Source organism: Fundulus heteroclitus, chromosome 8, assembly GCF_011125445.2.
Source record: "Fundulus heteroclitus isolate FHET01 chromosome 8, MU-UCD_Fhet_4.1, whole genome shotgun sequence".
NCBI classification, from domain to species: Eukaryota; Metazoa; Chordata; class Actinopteri; order Cyprinodontiformes; family Fundulidae; genus Fundulus; species Fundulus heteroclitus.
In genome coordinates, this window is record NC_046368.1 from 30,605,756 (window position 1) to 30,621,224 (window position 15,469).

The window sequence follows — 15,469 nt, forward strand, 5'->3', positions numbered from 1 at the left end:
CTATTTTTTGGGACAGAGATGATGGTAGAGCATTTACAGCAATTCTAGAGGCTTGTTAAATATGTTGATATAAATGGGAGACAGTTGGTCAACGCACGATTTTAAGGAGAGGAGGGAGACGCCATCAGGACGTAAGTTGGAATTTACTGCAAGCATGAATGTATCATCAAAGAAGCTTTGAGTGATTAGTTCATGCAACAAAACTGTACTCAGACTCAGACTTACTTTAATGATCCCAGGGGGAAATTATTTTTGTTACATGCTCCAGAATACACACATTGTTTTATATATATATATATATATATATATATATATATATATATATATATATATATATATACACAACATTCCACACAAGATAATACCATATCACAATAGTCATATCACTTCCCTTGGGAATCCCAGTGAAGCAATGGTGACCTGTGCAAAGAACAGTGCAGAGAATACATTAAAGACAGTTACAGAGGGGGGGTGTTAGGATAACTGAGGGAGGCGTTGTAGAGATTGATAGCCACAGGCAGGAATGATTTCCTGTGGCGCTCGGTGGTGCATCTGGGTAAGAACATCATATTGTTTAAAAAGGAATAACTTTCAGAACTCTATATGAGTCCTAGCAGACCCTAAGCTTGGGCTTTTCAGGAAGTGTGTTTGGCTAGTGTAACCAAATGACTGACTTCATCTCTATACTTCACACAAACGTCTGTGTGTTGTGTTTACCTGTATATATTGTTTGTGAGCATCCTGGGCCAGTGTCAACACGATAACATCCGGTGACAATAAAAGATTTATGTTGCTTGTAATGGGCAAGTTTATACTTCTCCCCACCCCTTGGACAATTTTTTACATTATCACCATTTTGTCGTATCTTGTTTCTTTTCTTATTTTACTTCTTTTCTCTCAATATTTGTTATGTTTTGTTACATATTCAAGATAATAACTGTAAGGAGTAGAGGCAAATCATCCAGCAATTTTAACATGTAAAAAACAGATTTATAGTATTTGGTTGAATTTCATATTTCTGGCTCCTGTTGTCATTGGAGTCGAATGTTTTTACTCCATTACTGAGGCACAGTCATGACATCACTGAGGAGTTAGGTAATACATAAAGTTGGACCTCTGTGAACCAACATCCCCAAACAGCCTTTAAGACATGCAACCTCTCATGTTGACTTTACACTTCATTATCCTCCAGACTTTCACTTGCTGTCACCCTGGACATGAAAAATGTTCCACTTCGGGAGAGTACGATGTGTTGATTATAATTAGTGTGGAGCATAAGTTACCTTTTAGACAACTGTGGGAAGCTTTTACAAAAGTTGGCAGAACTCCTAATGTTTTTCACTTGCTACAAGATCATAGCCAGGTTAGATTTTTTGAATCTGTCAACGTTTTTGGGGGACTTTCTATTCCCTGTTGGCTTTTCTCCTCCATCTTTAGAGGAAAAGCTAACTGGATTTATGTTGTTTCTGTTGCCATGGTGCTTACTAACATGGTCAGCAGGGGGAGAGGGGCAAAGTCAGTGTTATGAAATGGGTATAAGGCTATGTTTTGTATTGTTTGTATAGAGACTGCTGCCAGGGAGAAAAAGCATAATAAATAAGTTTAGGTTTAAACTTAAACTCTCTCTCTCTCTCTCTCTCTCTCTCTCTCTCTCTCTCTCTCTCTCTCTCTCTCTCTCTCTCTCTCTCTCTCTCACTCTCACTCTCTAACTCACTCTTACTCTCTAACTCTCTCACTCTCTAACTCTCTCTCTACCTCTCTCTCTCTCTATCTATAACTCTCTCTCTCTCTCTAACTGCAGCAAAAAGTTTGACGAAAATTAAAAACAGAGATCATATTTCTCATATTTTAGCTTCTCTTCATTGGCTCCATGTTAAATCAAGAATACAATTTAAAATTATCCTTCTCACACGTAACAAACGTAATACTTATGCTCCATCAGAGACCTTGTTGCTCCATATGTTCCTAACAGAGCACTTTGCTCTCAGACTGGAGGTCTACTGGTGGCAGATCTTTTAGTTATCAAGCCCCTCTACTGTGGAACCAACTCCCAGTTTTGGTCCATCAGGCAGGCACCTTAATACTAGGCTTAAAACTTTCCTTTCTAGCAAAGCTTATAGTTAGAGTGGCTCATGTTACCCTGAGCTATCTCTGTAGTTATGCTGCTATAGGCTCAGGCTGCTGGAGGACATAAAGGTCTATTTTTCATAAAGGTCTCACTCTGCTGAGTTGTCCTACAACTCTCCAGTGTTGCATTATTTGTTGTTATTTCAACTGTTAATTGCAAGTTCTCTTTATCTTTTTTCATTTAAAAGTGGGTACATCTGGCCTGGCATCTCTTCTTGTGTCTCTGCTCTGTTTTCTCAAATCCCCAGTTGGTCGTGGCAGATGACTGTTCACACTGAGCCTGGTTCTGCTTGAGGTTTCTTCTTGTTAAAGGGGAGTTTTCCTCTCCATTGTCGTGACATGCAGATGCTCAGTATGAGGGATTGCTGCAAAGCCAACAACAATGCAGACGACAATCCACTGTGGCTCTACCCTCTTTCAGGACAGAATACTGCTAGTCAAAGACTCGAGGCAGTCCACAGAGTTCACATAGAACTTTTTGAACTGACTTTGTGAAGTGCCTTTAGATTACATGTGTTATGAATTGCCACTAGTGTGTATGTATATATATCTATATCTATCTATCTATCTATCTATCTATCTATCTATCTATCTATCTATCTATCTATCTATCTATCTATCTATCTATCTATCTATCTATCTATCTATCTATCTATCTATCTATATATATATATATATATATATATATATATATATATATATAAAGGGCTGGACGATATAGCCAAAACGTCTACTTCGGTATATTTCTTAATTTCAGTCGATACAATATAATTACGGTATCGATACAAACGAAATAAAACCCTCAGAAATACTGCAAAGAATGTCCACAATAGATGCTCGTATAAAACTATGATAATTATTTTACCATGTTTATAAAAGTCCTACAATATAAATGTATGTGTGTACTTGTTCTTGCAGCTGAGCAAGAACATTTCTGTACATTTTACTTGTAAAGTAAAGCTCCCACATTTTTGGGGGGGCTAGGTTTAAAGCCATAAAAAGAGTTGAAAATGAATGTAAGTCAAAACAAGGTCCTCAGTAAGTATGTTAAACAAGAGGGTTTGTGTGTTTGCCATTTTATTAATCAGCTCTTTCTGTCCTCAGATTCTGCCACTCCGAGCCCCTTGAATCTCCGTGACATCACAGATGTTGCTCCCTGTCGCAAGCGTCGTTTCCGCCATCTTGGGGCCCCAGAGCTCACTGTAAAAAAACTAAACCCAGAGGTGGTACAGAAGAAAAGGTACGAGTGTCCTTCCATTGCTTTCCTTATCTTTCACTGTCTGTGTTTGCACTTGTGGTAGCAATGGGAGTGAAATAGTAGAGTGTCCTGTGCTTTATAGCTTGCCCCAGTGTTTAGGATTTTCACACTGGTGCACGATCTAGTGGTGCGCTAAATGAATTACAAACAACTTCGCCGTAATAGCTACTGCGGAAGCCTTGGAGTATATAAAGTGTGACACTGTCAACATGCCCTCTATGTATTAGCTAGACTTTAGACTTTAGAGACTTTAGACAGCTTTATTTGTCATTTTGTATGCACAAAGTGCGTACAGAACGAAATTTCGTTTGCATACAGCTTGAAAAATCACAGTAAATTGCACTTAATTTAAGGATAAAGATGCAGCAGCGATTTATGTAAACAATTTAAATGTAAACAATGTAAAACAATGTAAACAATGCAGGGGAAATAGACAGTGTGCTATTCACGGTATCCAGGAGAGTATTATTAAAACCGTGTAATATACGAATGTGGTACAGAGTCCATTTGTGGTTTCAGCATTTCAGAGTCCATTTTGTGGCTTCTGCAGTTCAACAGTCTGAAGCATATGTGCAAATGTGTAAATGTGCAGTTATGCGAGTGTGGTGCAGTGTCCATTTTGGGCTTCAACAGTTCACAGTCCATTTAGTGGCTTCAGCAGTCCAGCATTCTGAAGCATATGTGCAGAGGTGCAGTGTGCCAATGTGGTACACAGTCCATTTTATACTTCAGCAGTTCAACAGTCTGATGGCAACAGGGAAAAAGCTTTTGCAGAACCTGGAGTACCTGCAGGGGATGCTGCGGAACCTCTTCCCAGAAGGCAGTAGGGAGAACAGTCCATGGTGGGGATGTGAGGGGTCCCTGATGATGTTACGGGCTCGGAGGCACAGCGCTGTGACGAGATGTCCTTGATGGAGGGAAGAGGAGCCCGGATGATCCGTTCTGCTGTCCTCACCACTCTCCTCAGGTTCTTCCAGTTGGAGGCACTACAGCCTCCACCTCACACAGTGAGACAGCTGGTCCGGATGCTCTCTATGGTGCTTCTGTAGAAGGTCCTGAGGATGGCGGGGGCAGGTGGGCTCTCCTCATCCTCTTCAGGAAGTATAATCGCTTCTGTGCCCTCTTCACCAGTGACGTGGTGTTCACAGACCAGGTGAAGTTGTCCGTGATGTGCACCCCCAGGAACTTGGTGCTGCTGACCACCTCCACAGCTGAGTTGTTGATGAGCAGTGGAGCATGGTGGGGCAGGTTCTTCCTGAAGTCGATGATGAGCTCCTTCGTCTTCTCCACGTTCAGGATCAGGCTGTTGTCTCTGCACCAGCTCACCAGCTGCTCCACCTCCTCTCTGTAGTCCTGGTCGTTGTCGTCTCTGATCAGGCCCACCACTGTTATGTCGTCTGCAAACTTCCCGATGTAATTGGTGGTGAACCTGGGGACGCAGTCGTGTCATCAGAGTGAACAGCAGGGGGCTCAGGACACAGCCCTGAGGGGAGTCCGTGCTGCGGGTGATGACATCAGAGGTGTTCTGACCGACCCGGACTGACTGAGGTCTGTTGGTGAGGAAGTCTAGCAGCCAGTTGCGAAGGGGTGTGCTGCTAATAGCTAATACTTACGGTCATTGTGTGAAATGTTTTTTTGGCACTGTTGCCAAGTTTACTTTTTTTTCCTACATTTTCTTGTAAATGCGGTGTGTTGCGTTTTTATTGGGCTTGTTTCTGAATGTGCAGTCGCTTATCACAGGGGATGTGTCTGTTGTAAACACCTAGGTTTTTGACCACTGCTTCTCTGACCACCATGTGGTGCTGTTGGACGTCAAAATGCCTTCACCTGCCACCAGAACCAAGCCCTCCATAGCTTTCTGTCACATCAAGGACATTGACTGTGACAAGCTCTCATTAACCCTCTCTTCTATGTCCTTTTGATCTCGATCCTGCACTCCCACTAGAAAAACATGTCCATCATTACAACAGCACTCTGCAGACTACTTTGAATAGCTTTGCCCCCCTAACGACACGGCTGGTAACTTTCCGCCGCTCTGCCCCATGGTACACTGCTAAGCTCAGAAAAGTGAAATCTGAGGGCCGGAAGACTGAACGCAATTTCAGACAGACAGGACTAACTGTCAACCAGCTGGCTTTCAAACATCACCAGACAGCTTACTCAATGGCTCTGAGAGCTGGTAAGGCCTCCTACTACTCTGCTCTTATCGGATCTGGCCACACACAGCCAACGCTCTTGTTCTCTCCCATCAATCAGATGCTCAAGCCCAAATTCTCCACTGCTACTGATCGTTCCATTGAGTATTGCAACCGCTTCATGAACTTCTTCAGAACCAAGTTTGAAATAATCAGACAAAACATTGTTTTGACCCAATTAGACCCCCCACCCAGCACTTCTCCCTGTTCTCCCTATTCTGGTCCAAAAATGAGCACAATAAATAACAATTAGAACATCAGTATCAACACTTTGGATAAATATTATTCAGGTTCTTCTACAACAGCCATTGACAAAAATGTCAAGTCACTGCTCTGAGACGATGTTCAGTTTATTGTTGATTCAAATTTAACTGAACATTACAGTTCTGGAAAATAAAAATCCCTCATAGAAATTACTTTGCCTTGTTGTAAAGTAAAACATGTCTGTTTTTTCTTCAGATGTTTGTTCATCTGAAGAACATAAACTAAGAAGTCAGTTGCAGACCTCAAAGACAATTATGTAACTTTCCCGTGGTTTCTATGGTGCCTATTTCAGTTCTTCAGCTCTGTTTCTGCTCATTTAAAACTTCAAAATGATGCCGCTTTGGTGGCCAAATATCCCATGAGGCTACTTTTGTTTGGGCATGTTCAACTAGAAAGTATTCCAAAGATGTGTCTTAGTCTGACTTTCTGTGTACCAGACTTTTCCAGTTCATCAAATAAAAGGTGAATGCACTGCATTTAAGCTTTTCCAAGTGCTGCTGAGTGTAAACTGTGCAGCATTCAGAGGGCTGTTAGTTTGTCTTCCATCCTCAGCCTGTCAGTGAGGAGCTGCTGCTGCCTGGACAACAGATTGTTGCTCTGCTCCGGCCTGCCAACAGGAGTTGCAACAAGAGAAGGCCTGGGATGGGCTGTTAGTGGGCAGGGGTGGTCTTCATGCTTGCTTTCAATTTTCACCTCTCTATTTAAAAAAAAAAGTTTAAAGAAGAAGAAACTTAAAGTTTACTGGCAGAAGGAACCGGAATAAAGTTATACAAAAGGTCACATGAGCACAAGTACAGGGATGAGTAATTGAAGGCATTACAAAATCTGGGAAATTATTTGCAACATTTGTGAATTCACAATTTTGTTAATAAGTCACCTGATACTAAACTGAATCAGAAACCTTTTGCATATATTTTGAAGTTTCTCAGAACTTTGCTGCATCCAAACTCCTCATTTTATCATGCTGACTTCATTATATATTAAAAAAAACCTGTTACTATGTATTACAATGTTGTCATGCACCAAGAGGCTTTTACAGTTGTTAGCCTTTTGGTCCTTTAGGACCTTCTTGGTGATAAAATACACCCACTCTGATATTCCATCAGTTGTTTCCACCATCATTAGGCTGTGATTTATTAGCTGTCTGCCAATCACGTTGCAGTATTATGGTTAAAGGCGGGATATAAAGCTGTGACAGAAGCAAGAGGTACCGAGCCGACAGCTGAACCAAAATAAACATGGCAGTACCGGAGGATGCATGGTTAGCTGCTGCTATCATGTGTATTGTCAGAATCCACAACTGTCACTATCCAAATAAGCATGCTTTTACTAGCGTAACTTGTTGTGGTTTCTCATGGGGCCTGCTTTTTATGATATTTTCATTTGATACTATGATTGGCTAAAACCGAACTTTGGGTGGGAGCCACTAAGTGTCCAATCAGCTCAAAGAGTTCTGCTGAATGTCCCTCCTTTCCCCGTACGGATTTGATGGAAGTAGGCCCAGATTGATGATGTGTAGAACAAATCCAATGGTGCTACACATTATCAATCTGGCTTTCCGTGTTAACGAAACTCCCTAGGAACTGGAATTCCAAGAGGAAGAGTTTAATGATTTCACCAGTCTTGATCTCAAAATCCAATATGGCTGCATTGCAGCATAAAATGTAATTAAAGTCACTAAGATGTATTTATTTGTCCATCCATCCATCCTCTATACCCGCTTATCCATGCAAGATCGCAGAGGGGCTGGTTCCTATCTAGACACATAGGACAAATAATAATGCACACACTCGCACCTAAGGACATTTAAGAGACACTAATTGACCTAACAGGCATGTTTTTCTAGGGTGGGACAAAGCCGGAATACCTGGAGAGAACCCTTGCATGCACAGGGAGAACATGCAAACTCCATGCAGAAAGATGCCATGCCAGGATTTAAACCCAGAATCATCTTTCTGCACGGCAACAGGACTTCCAGTTTTTTGTCTTTCTCTCAATTAGTATCCAGTCAGATCTTTCACTCAGTACTATGCAACTTTATGCGGGGAACAGGCTACTAAAGTGTTTGAAAGTCACACTGATTTTTAAACTTCGAACTGGGAAATGGTTAAGTTGGGTTTGAGATCCAGAACTCCTCTGCTGAGACCTTCACTATCTGTATTTCCTCTTCTGTCTGCACATTTTCTGTCTGATTCTGTTAAAAAAAGCCACTAGTGCCAAAATAATCTTTGAAAGGGCATGCATATCAGCACCATTTGCCTTTTCAGAAAACTGAGTTAAGGAATATTTGATTTTCAACTGTCTTTTTATGTTTTCACTACAGTTCTGTCAGAGTACTACTCCTCTTGGGAACTGTGAACTGTGCTCATACTAGTTAACAGCAAAAGTCAAAGCCACAGTGAGGCACCAGTACCACAGTGTCTTGTAGTCATTATCCATGATGGCTGGAAGCCTTATTTGATCACTTACAGAACCAGCGCATATTTCAAGGACAGCCAGTGTTTTACTGTGAGTTTCTGTTAGTATCTTTTCATGGGAAAAACTTTCCTTTGAGTACACAACCACTTAAGCTAAATGACGTGTTAACAGAGACTAAAACAAGGCGGGAAGGAGAATCTGAATGTCATTAGAAACATAACTTCTCTTTTTTTCATCTGAGGAAGTGGGATAAACTGCTGGGAGTGTGTTCAACTTACAAAATGGTAAGGAATGGTAATATTGTTGTTTTGAAGATTAAAGGTTAATGCAAACTCTTAAATAGATCCTGTTCAAACATCATACATGAGCTTCTTCTGAGTGTCATTTATTAAAGTCGTCAAAACTCAGTTCATTTAAAATGTAAGTATAATGAAAAGAACACTTCTCTTTATTTGTTTATTAGTATAATGTCAGAATTTTTTAACACAGGATCACAGTGTTAAATCTGCTAACAACTTCCTTTTTTTCACACCTGAAAATCTGATTTTTTTCCTATAATTTTTCCAATAATTTTTAAAAACAAATGAACTATATATATATATATATATATATATATATATATATATATATATATATATATATATATATATATATATATATATATTAGGGCTGGGCAACGATTAAAATATTTAATCGCGATTAATCACATAATTTGCCTGATTAATCATGATTAATCGCATTGTATTTACAAACTCGAAGAATAAATTCAAAAGTAGTGTAAAGAGCACTTTTATTTTAATGTTCTGCTGCCATATGAACAAAAGTGTTGTAACATTTGTAGCACTTATCAGTAACACATATTTAGTGTAAAGCTCAACTTAAACATGTAAAATAAAAAATAGCTATAATAATAAAGTTAAAGCTTATTGCCACTGACAGGGAATTCTCTTTATGAGGAAAAAATCTACCAAAAACAGGCAATTTCTGGGGTAACCGCAGGGAGCAGCATTACCATTTTATGTTCAATACCAAAGTTTAACTTGGCAGTGGTTACAACTAACTTGTTTCTGTCATATTCCATGCTGGAAGAACTTTAAACTGAAATGCTTGCTAACTCAAAAGGCTTGCATGTTTATTTCCACGTTAACACGCGGTTTTTTGTTGTTGCTTTCTCGCGTGCATATAGTGAATGGTAGGGAAAAACAGGCAAAAACACATGGATACTTTGAAACGAGAAGCGACTTCACTGACGGCGTCGATGCAGCCCCCGCTCCGCTCCACACAAAACTTGTTCCGTTCGCCAACTCACCGCCTCGCCTAAGCAAATTCCTGCGGGAAACACCGCCTTCCGCATGTCAGCTTTGTTTTTTCCCGGCCAGCACCTTTCTTCCTCTTTGAATCCGAGGCTGGGCTGACAGCGAGGTTATTGGCGCATTATCGCCACCTACTGTTCTGATTCAAACCCCTACACCGCAGCAACAGACCTTCACAAAATAAAAGCATGTGAGCAACATGTGTTAATGCGCGTTAAAGAAAATATCGCCGTTAATAGTCTAATAAGTTAACGCGAAATTAACGCGTTAACTTGCCCAGCCCTTATATATATATATATATATATATATATATATATATATACCCTGCCAATATCATTATTTGAAACATTTTCATACTAACTTTGTGTTAATCCTGCATATCAACTAGTTCTAAATAGTGTTTTAAATGTGAATGGGAAATCCGTCTGAAAGACCTTGTCCATATATCGTTTAAGCTCCTTCCAATACTTCTCAATATAAGGACAGCTCCAGAAAAGGTGAGTATGGTCTGCAACTCTTTCCCCACAACCACGCCAACACTTTGTATCGCAATATTTCATTTGAGCTGGCATTCTGAAATATCTCATATTTTTCCACTCATGCCACCTCCATATTAAAGAGTATGTTACCTTTCATATCTGTTGGTTAATAGCCTCCCAATTTTCTTCTGTTAAAATAATTTTTGCTTCTTCTTCCCATTTCTGTTCTTTATATCTTGTATCCTCTTTTATTAACGATTCTACTTCCGCATATAATTTTGAAATCAGATCCAATTTCAATGCTTTCCCTTTTTATGTCATGCCCTAAATAATGTCTCAGTTGCAAGAATCAATAAAAGTTCTGATTTACTAAGCCAAATTGGTCTTTGATTTTATTTTATTTTCTAATATTTCTAATAACATGTAGGGACCATGGTCCTAGCTTCTAAATCTATCATCAGTTTTATTGGGATACAAATCTCTAGCCTATCCATTTTAGAAGCTTGCTACTGGATGTCAAATTATTCTTAACAATTTCAAAGCACACTTTCAAAGGGACCTCCACCCAGGGAGTAATTTACTCTCTCCAATTTTGTTTAAGTTTGTTGTCTCCGATTAGTGCTTGGGTTGAATTCTGAAGTATTCTTTATAGTGTTACCTTCATTGTGGTACCAGGCCAGTTCAAACAACCCCCATAGTTCAGAAAATTAAGAATGGAATGTCATCAAAGTTTGTGCATATAAAGTGAACCTATGCTGTTGGTAATATAGTGCACATCAGCTGCCAAAGCTGCCTTTGCTTCTTCTTTTGGATGGAACAAATCTTCCTAAAGTCCATAGTCCTGTGTAGCTTCTCAACTGGCAACAAACTCATTATTATGGTATGTGTTGCAGCTCTAACTTGTCCTCCAATCAGCTCCCTGTGGGGTCTCCGACATGCTCGCCACCCGGATTTAACCTCACCCCTTGGGGCAAAAAAAAAAAAAAAAAAAAATGCAGTCATCATGCCTCCCCCAGTGCTCCTCTGCTGCAGCATGCAAAGACTTCTCTGTCCACTGAAACACTTCTGTTGTTTGCACTTAACTGGTTCCAGAAGTGCCCGAAATGCAGTTGGTAATGATTTAAACAAGCTCTGGGCCTCTTTTCTCTTCTCTCACACTGCACTTTTCTTCTCATGTTGTCAACATTTTTAATAGGTACAGCAAGCCAAGCTTAGAGAACAAAGGTATAGGGTACATGATGGATCGTCCTGGGCCCTCAGGTTGATCTTTAGATTCAGGAAGGTGAGAAGAGTTGCAAGGTTTAAATCAGGAAGAAGGCCTTGGCTTGTCTGCCTGTTTAGTTGAATCCAGATTCTTCGTTTTCTTGGGTGCATTTTTAGAATTAGATGTGACTGGTGCACACAGACTGAACTTTTCGTCCCCTGACAATTTTACATCTCATGATAAGGGTCCAGATGGTCTGTAGACCAAGACAAGACCAGTGCTTTATGGTAGTTTGCCAAACAGGTCTTTAATTAGACCAGGAGTAAGTGTTGATTTAAAAATGTTAATTTCAACCTAAAACAGTTTTCTCAACCACATATTAACATCCTAAATGAGGAGTATTTTTCAAAATAAAGCCTAATTTGAGACATGTCATCTCGGACAGCGTCCATCTTTCATAGGTTTCTAGATGGGAGATCATTGAGTTCTGCCAATAACTTAGTTTGTATAGCCCCAATTTATAGAAATTGCTTATTAAAACCCCCCAGCTCATTTATATAATGGGCAACAGTGGCTTAGGAGGTAGGAGATTGTCCTGTAACCAGTGTGTTGCAGGTTGGGACCCCTGCTTCGTCCATCTCTGTCCTTGTGTCCTTGGGTAAGAGACTTCACTTGCTCAGTGGCACTGATTGTCTGGCAGCCCTGCTTCTGTCAGTCTGCCCCAGGGAAGCTGCGGCTACAACCTCACCACCGCCAGTGTGTGAATGGGTGAATGACTGAAGTGTGAAGTGCTTTGGGGTCCTTGTAAAATAAATGGACTGAACTCATATAGCGCTTTTCCAGTCATGCTGACCACCCAAAGTGCTGTACACTATAGCCACATTCACCCAGACGCTCTCTTTAACTCACACACATTCATACACCGAGACGCAGCTCGGTAGGCAATTTGGGGTTAAGTGCCTTGCCCAGGGGGGCATCGACAAGTGGCAAGGGGAAGCTGGAATTGAACCCACAACTTTCTGATTGCCAGACGACTACTCAACTCATCAAGCCACAGTCGCCCTGTACTCCTTGGACTTCAGTACAGTACAGGCCATTTACCTTTCATAGGATCATTCATAAGTCCAAATCAATTCATTCCAATACCACTTAATCACCTAGCTACTCTAAGATCAAATTACATATCACCCAATTTGATCAAGTTATAAAACAGTGCAGTCACATTCTGTCAAACATCTAATGCCAGTTGCTAAAACGGTATATATCTAAGGAAGCTGTTTAAGGGAGTCATTTAATTTTTATCCTTTTTCCTGATCAAGCATGTGGTGACAGTGGAGGGAAACAACTTGGATTTAACAGCAGGACTTCAGGCAGAACCTGGCTCAGGATGAATCTCTATCTGTCACAGTTGGATGGAGTTTGAGAGGAATGATGATCAGTCATTTTTATTTGAAAGAAAAATAGAACACAGTTTTATCACAGCTGACGGAGTTTTGTGTTTACTTTGTGATGGTCTTTTCCTTTCCCTCTTTGGTCTTCCTCTTTGTTGATCCTTTCTTACTGTTCTTCAGGGTCACACTGTATCACAAAATAATAAAAAAGTGTTTTGTATAAACAAAAAAATTAAGTCATAATTTCATGATTTAATGAGCCTTCAACTCTTGTTCTACTTGTGTGCAATTTCCATTCCCTGCTGACTTGTGTAACTGCTGGAGACGATTTAGGAACTGGGACCCCAATTAGTAAATCAGCAAGCTTGTCAGTTGAAATTGCAAATAAAAAAATGGAAAATGTTATTCGTAAAACTTTTATGCTAAAAATGTTACACATAGTAAAAGAGTAGCAAGTAATTGACATGATGGATGTTGTATCTATACTAATTTAAATGACTTACTAGACATATTTGCATCTTGTGGGTTGGAAGCAGAAAGGTTTCAGGACCACTCATGTAAACCTTTTCAAATTGAGGATTTCATGCACACGTAACACATACAGACACTCCCTCCCATCTACATGCAGTCAGAACGGCAGAGCTTTCACTTGATTGGCCACATGACACACTTCCTCCCTCTCCTGTAGACCAGGTTCATTAGCCCACTCACCTGCTCTCCCTCTGTGTGTGTCTGTGTGTACTCCACAGAACGGACTCCTGTGCAGCATCCAGTCAGCTGCAGATTCCCCAGCCCTCTCCAGATGCTTCAAAAGCAACTTCAGCAGCTGAAGATTTATTTGATGATTTCTGACTTTAAAGGACTCAGTTCCATAACTGCTGCAATTATTTTCGTATCACAGACATCTTTTTTTCTCTGATACTAAACCTGTTTATAATTGGCTGCTGCTACAGAAAGTTTATATGATATATTTTAGTACTTGAGGATACTGATAATCAAGGCATTCATAAAATATACATATTTTTGGCTAAAATCCCTGTGAACTGGAATGTAATTTGAATGGGTGTCATATTAAATAAAAGAACAGTGTACATGTAAAGGAAGAGTTACTGTACTTATACCGCGTTATGTAAGTCTGATTAATGTCACAGTTGTTCTGATGAGCAGTTTATTTTACAATGTGTAAAAATATAAATGCCTTAGTCTTTCTGGGGCTTTTCACCCTTTTGTATGCTGTTAAATACAGAAACAAGAACAACAAAGATGTTTTTTTTATTACCACCTTTTGCTACAGAGATATTAGATAAAACCTTTATAAAGTTCTATAACTTCAGAAATAGATTTTTTTGTTTTTCATTCAGTTTTGATTTTCTTACTGTGATTCTAAAGTAACACAACCTTATCAATACGTTAGGCACTATCTGTAGTATGCAGCTTCGTATTGCATCATTGCTCGTAGAATTATCCATCTTTCCCATCGGTAAATTTATTAACAACTTCACAATGAATTGTATTTGCTGTTAAATAAAGATTTGTAACAAGCCTATATGATTTTGCTTCTAAAATATTTTCTCAGCAGTTATCTTATTAATGTTGCTCCAGCAGTACTATGTTGAGAAAACAGTATTTTGTTTGCTTCTTTCTAGACTGAAGTTAAACTTCACAATACATGAAGCTTTGCTAAGAATCTTCTTATACAACATTTTGTAGAAGTCCCCATTACAGAAAAGGCCATGTAATTTTTAGGAACACAGTGACTTGCAAAAATATTCATACCCCTTGAACTTCACATTTTGTCACATTACAGCTACAGACATGAATATATTTGATTGGAATCTTGCGTGAAAGACCAACCAAAGTGGTATACACGTGTGAAGTAGAAAGAAATCTATGCATGATTTAAAACATTCTTTACAAATAAACTGAAAAGTACAGTATGCAAAAGTATTTAGCCCCCTTTTCTCTGAGTGCAACCAATTGCCTTTAGAAGTTGCCATAAGATTGCTAATGACTGAATAGAGTCCACTTGTGTGTAATCTCAGTACAAATATAGCAGCTCTGTGACGGTCCCAGAGAATATTGGGGCACGAACAGCATCATGAAGTCCAGCAAACACACTAGACAGGTCCGGAATAAAGTTGTGGAAACGTTTAAAGCAGGCTTAGGGTATACAAAGGTTTCCCAAGCTTTGAACAGCTCATGGAGCACTGTTCAATCCATCATCCAGAAATGGAAAGAGTATGGCACACTTGTCAACCTACCTAGACAAAAGTAAGAGCACTGATCAGACAGGCAGCCAAGAGGCCTGTGGTAAATGGACCAGATGGAGCGCTCCACAGCATAGGTTAGAGAATCTGTCCACAGGATAACTTTAGTGTTACAATATTGTCTCTATGGAAGAGTGGCAAGAAGAAAGCCATTGCTAAAAGAAAACCATAATAAGTCCCGTTTGCCATTAGCCATGTTGGGGACACACGGTTGCAAACATGTGGAAGAAGGTGTTTTGGTCAGATGAGACCAGAACTGAACTTTTTGCCCAAAATGCAAACCGCTATGTGGAGAACTAACGCAGCACATCGTTGAACACATCATCCCCGCAATCAGATATGGTGGTGGCAGCATCATGCTCTGGGGATGCTTCTCTTCAGTGGGGACAGCGAGAAAGGTCAGTATGACTATGATTGACAGGTATTATGAATTGATCTGATTGGATTAAGAATGACAAAGTGCTGATTGGGTACAGGCGCAAACAGCTTCACTCCGAGGAGAATCTTTAAGTGATTAACTACAGACCAGCATGGCGTTAGAAAATGCCAAAAG

General features: G+C 39.9%; 1 protein-coding gene across 3 annotated transcripts in view; it reads left to right on the forward strand.

Annotated features, from left to right (window-relative positions):
- The window catches only part of xrcc4 (X-ray repair complementing defective repair in Chinese hamster cells 4), a 52,289-nt gene extending 38,094 nt beyond the window's left edge, over positions 1 to 14,195 (forward strand). For all 3 annotated transcript variants that reach the window (XM_036140550.1, XM_036140552.1, XM_036140551.1), the window contains exons 7-8: positions 3,232 to 3,367; positions 13,399 to 14,195. In XM_036140550.1, the coding sequence (XP_035996443.1) occupies positions 3,232 to 3,367; positions 13,399 to 13,501 (239 nt within the window). In that variant the 3' untranslated portion in view covers positions 13,502 to 14,195. The remainder of the gene's footprint in view (positions 1 to 3,231; positions 3,368 to 13,398) is intronic.
- Positions 14,196 to 15,469: the final 1,274 nt, after the last annotated feature.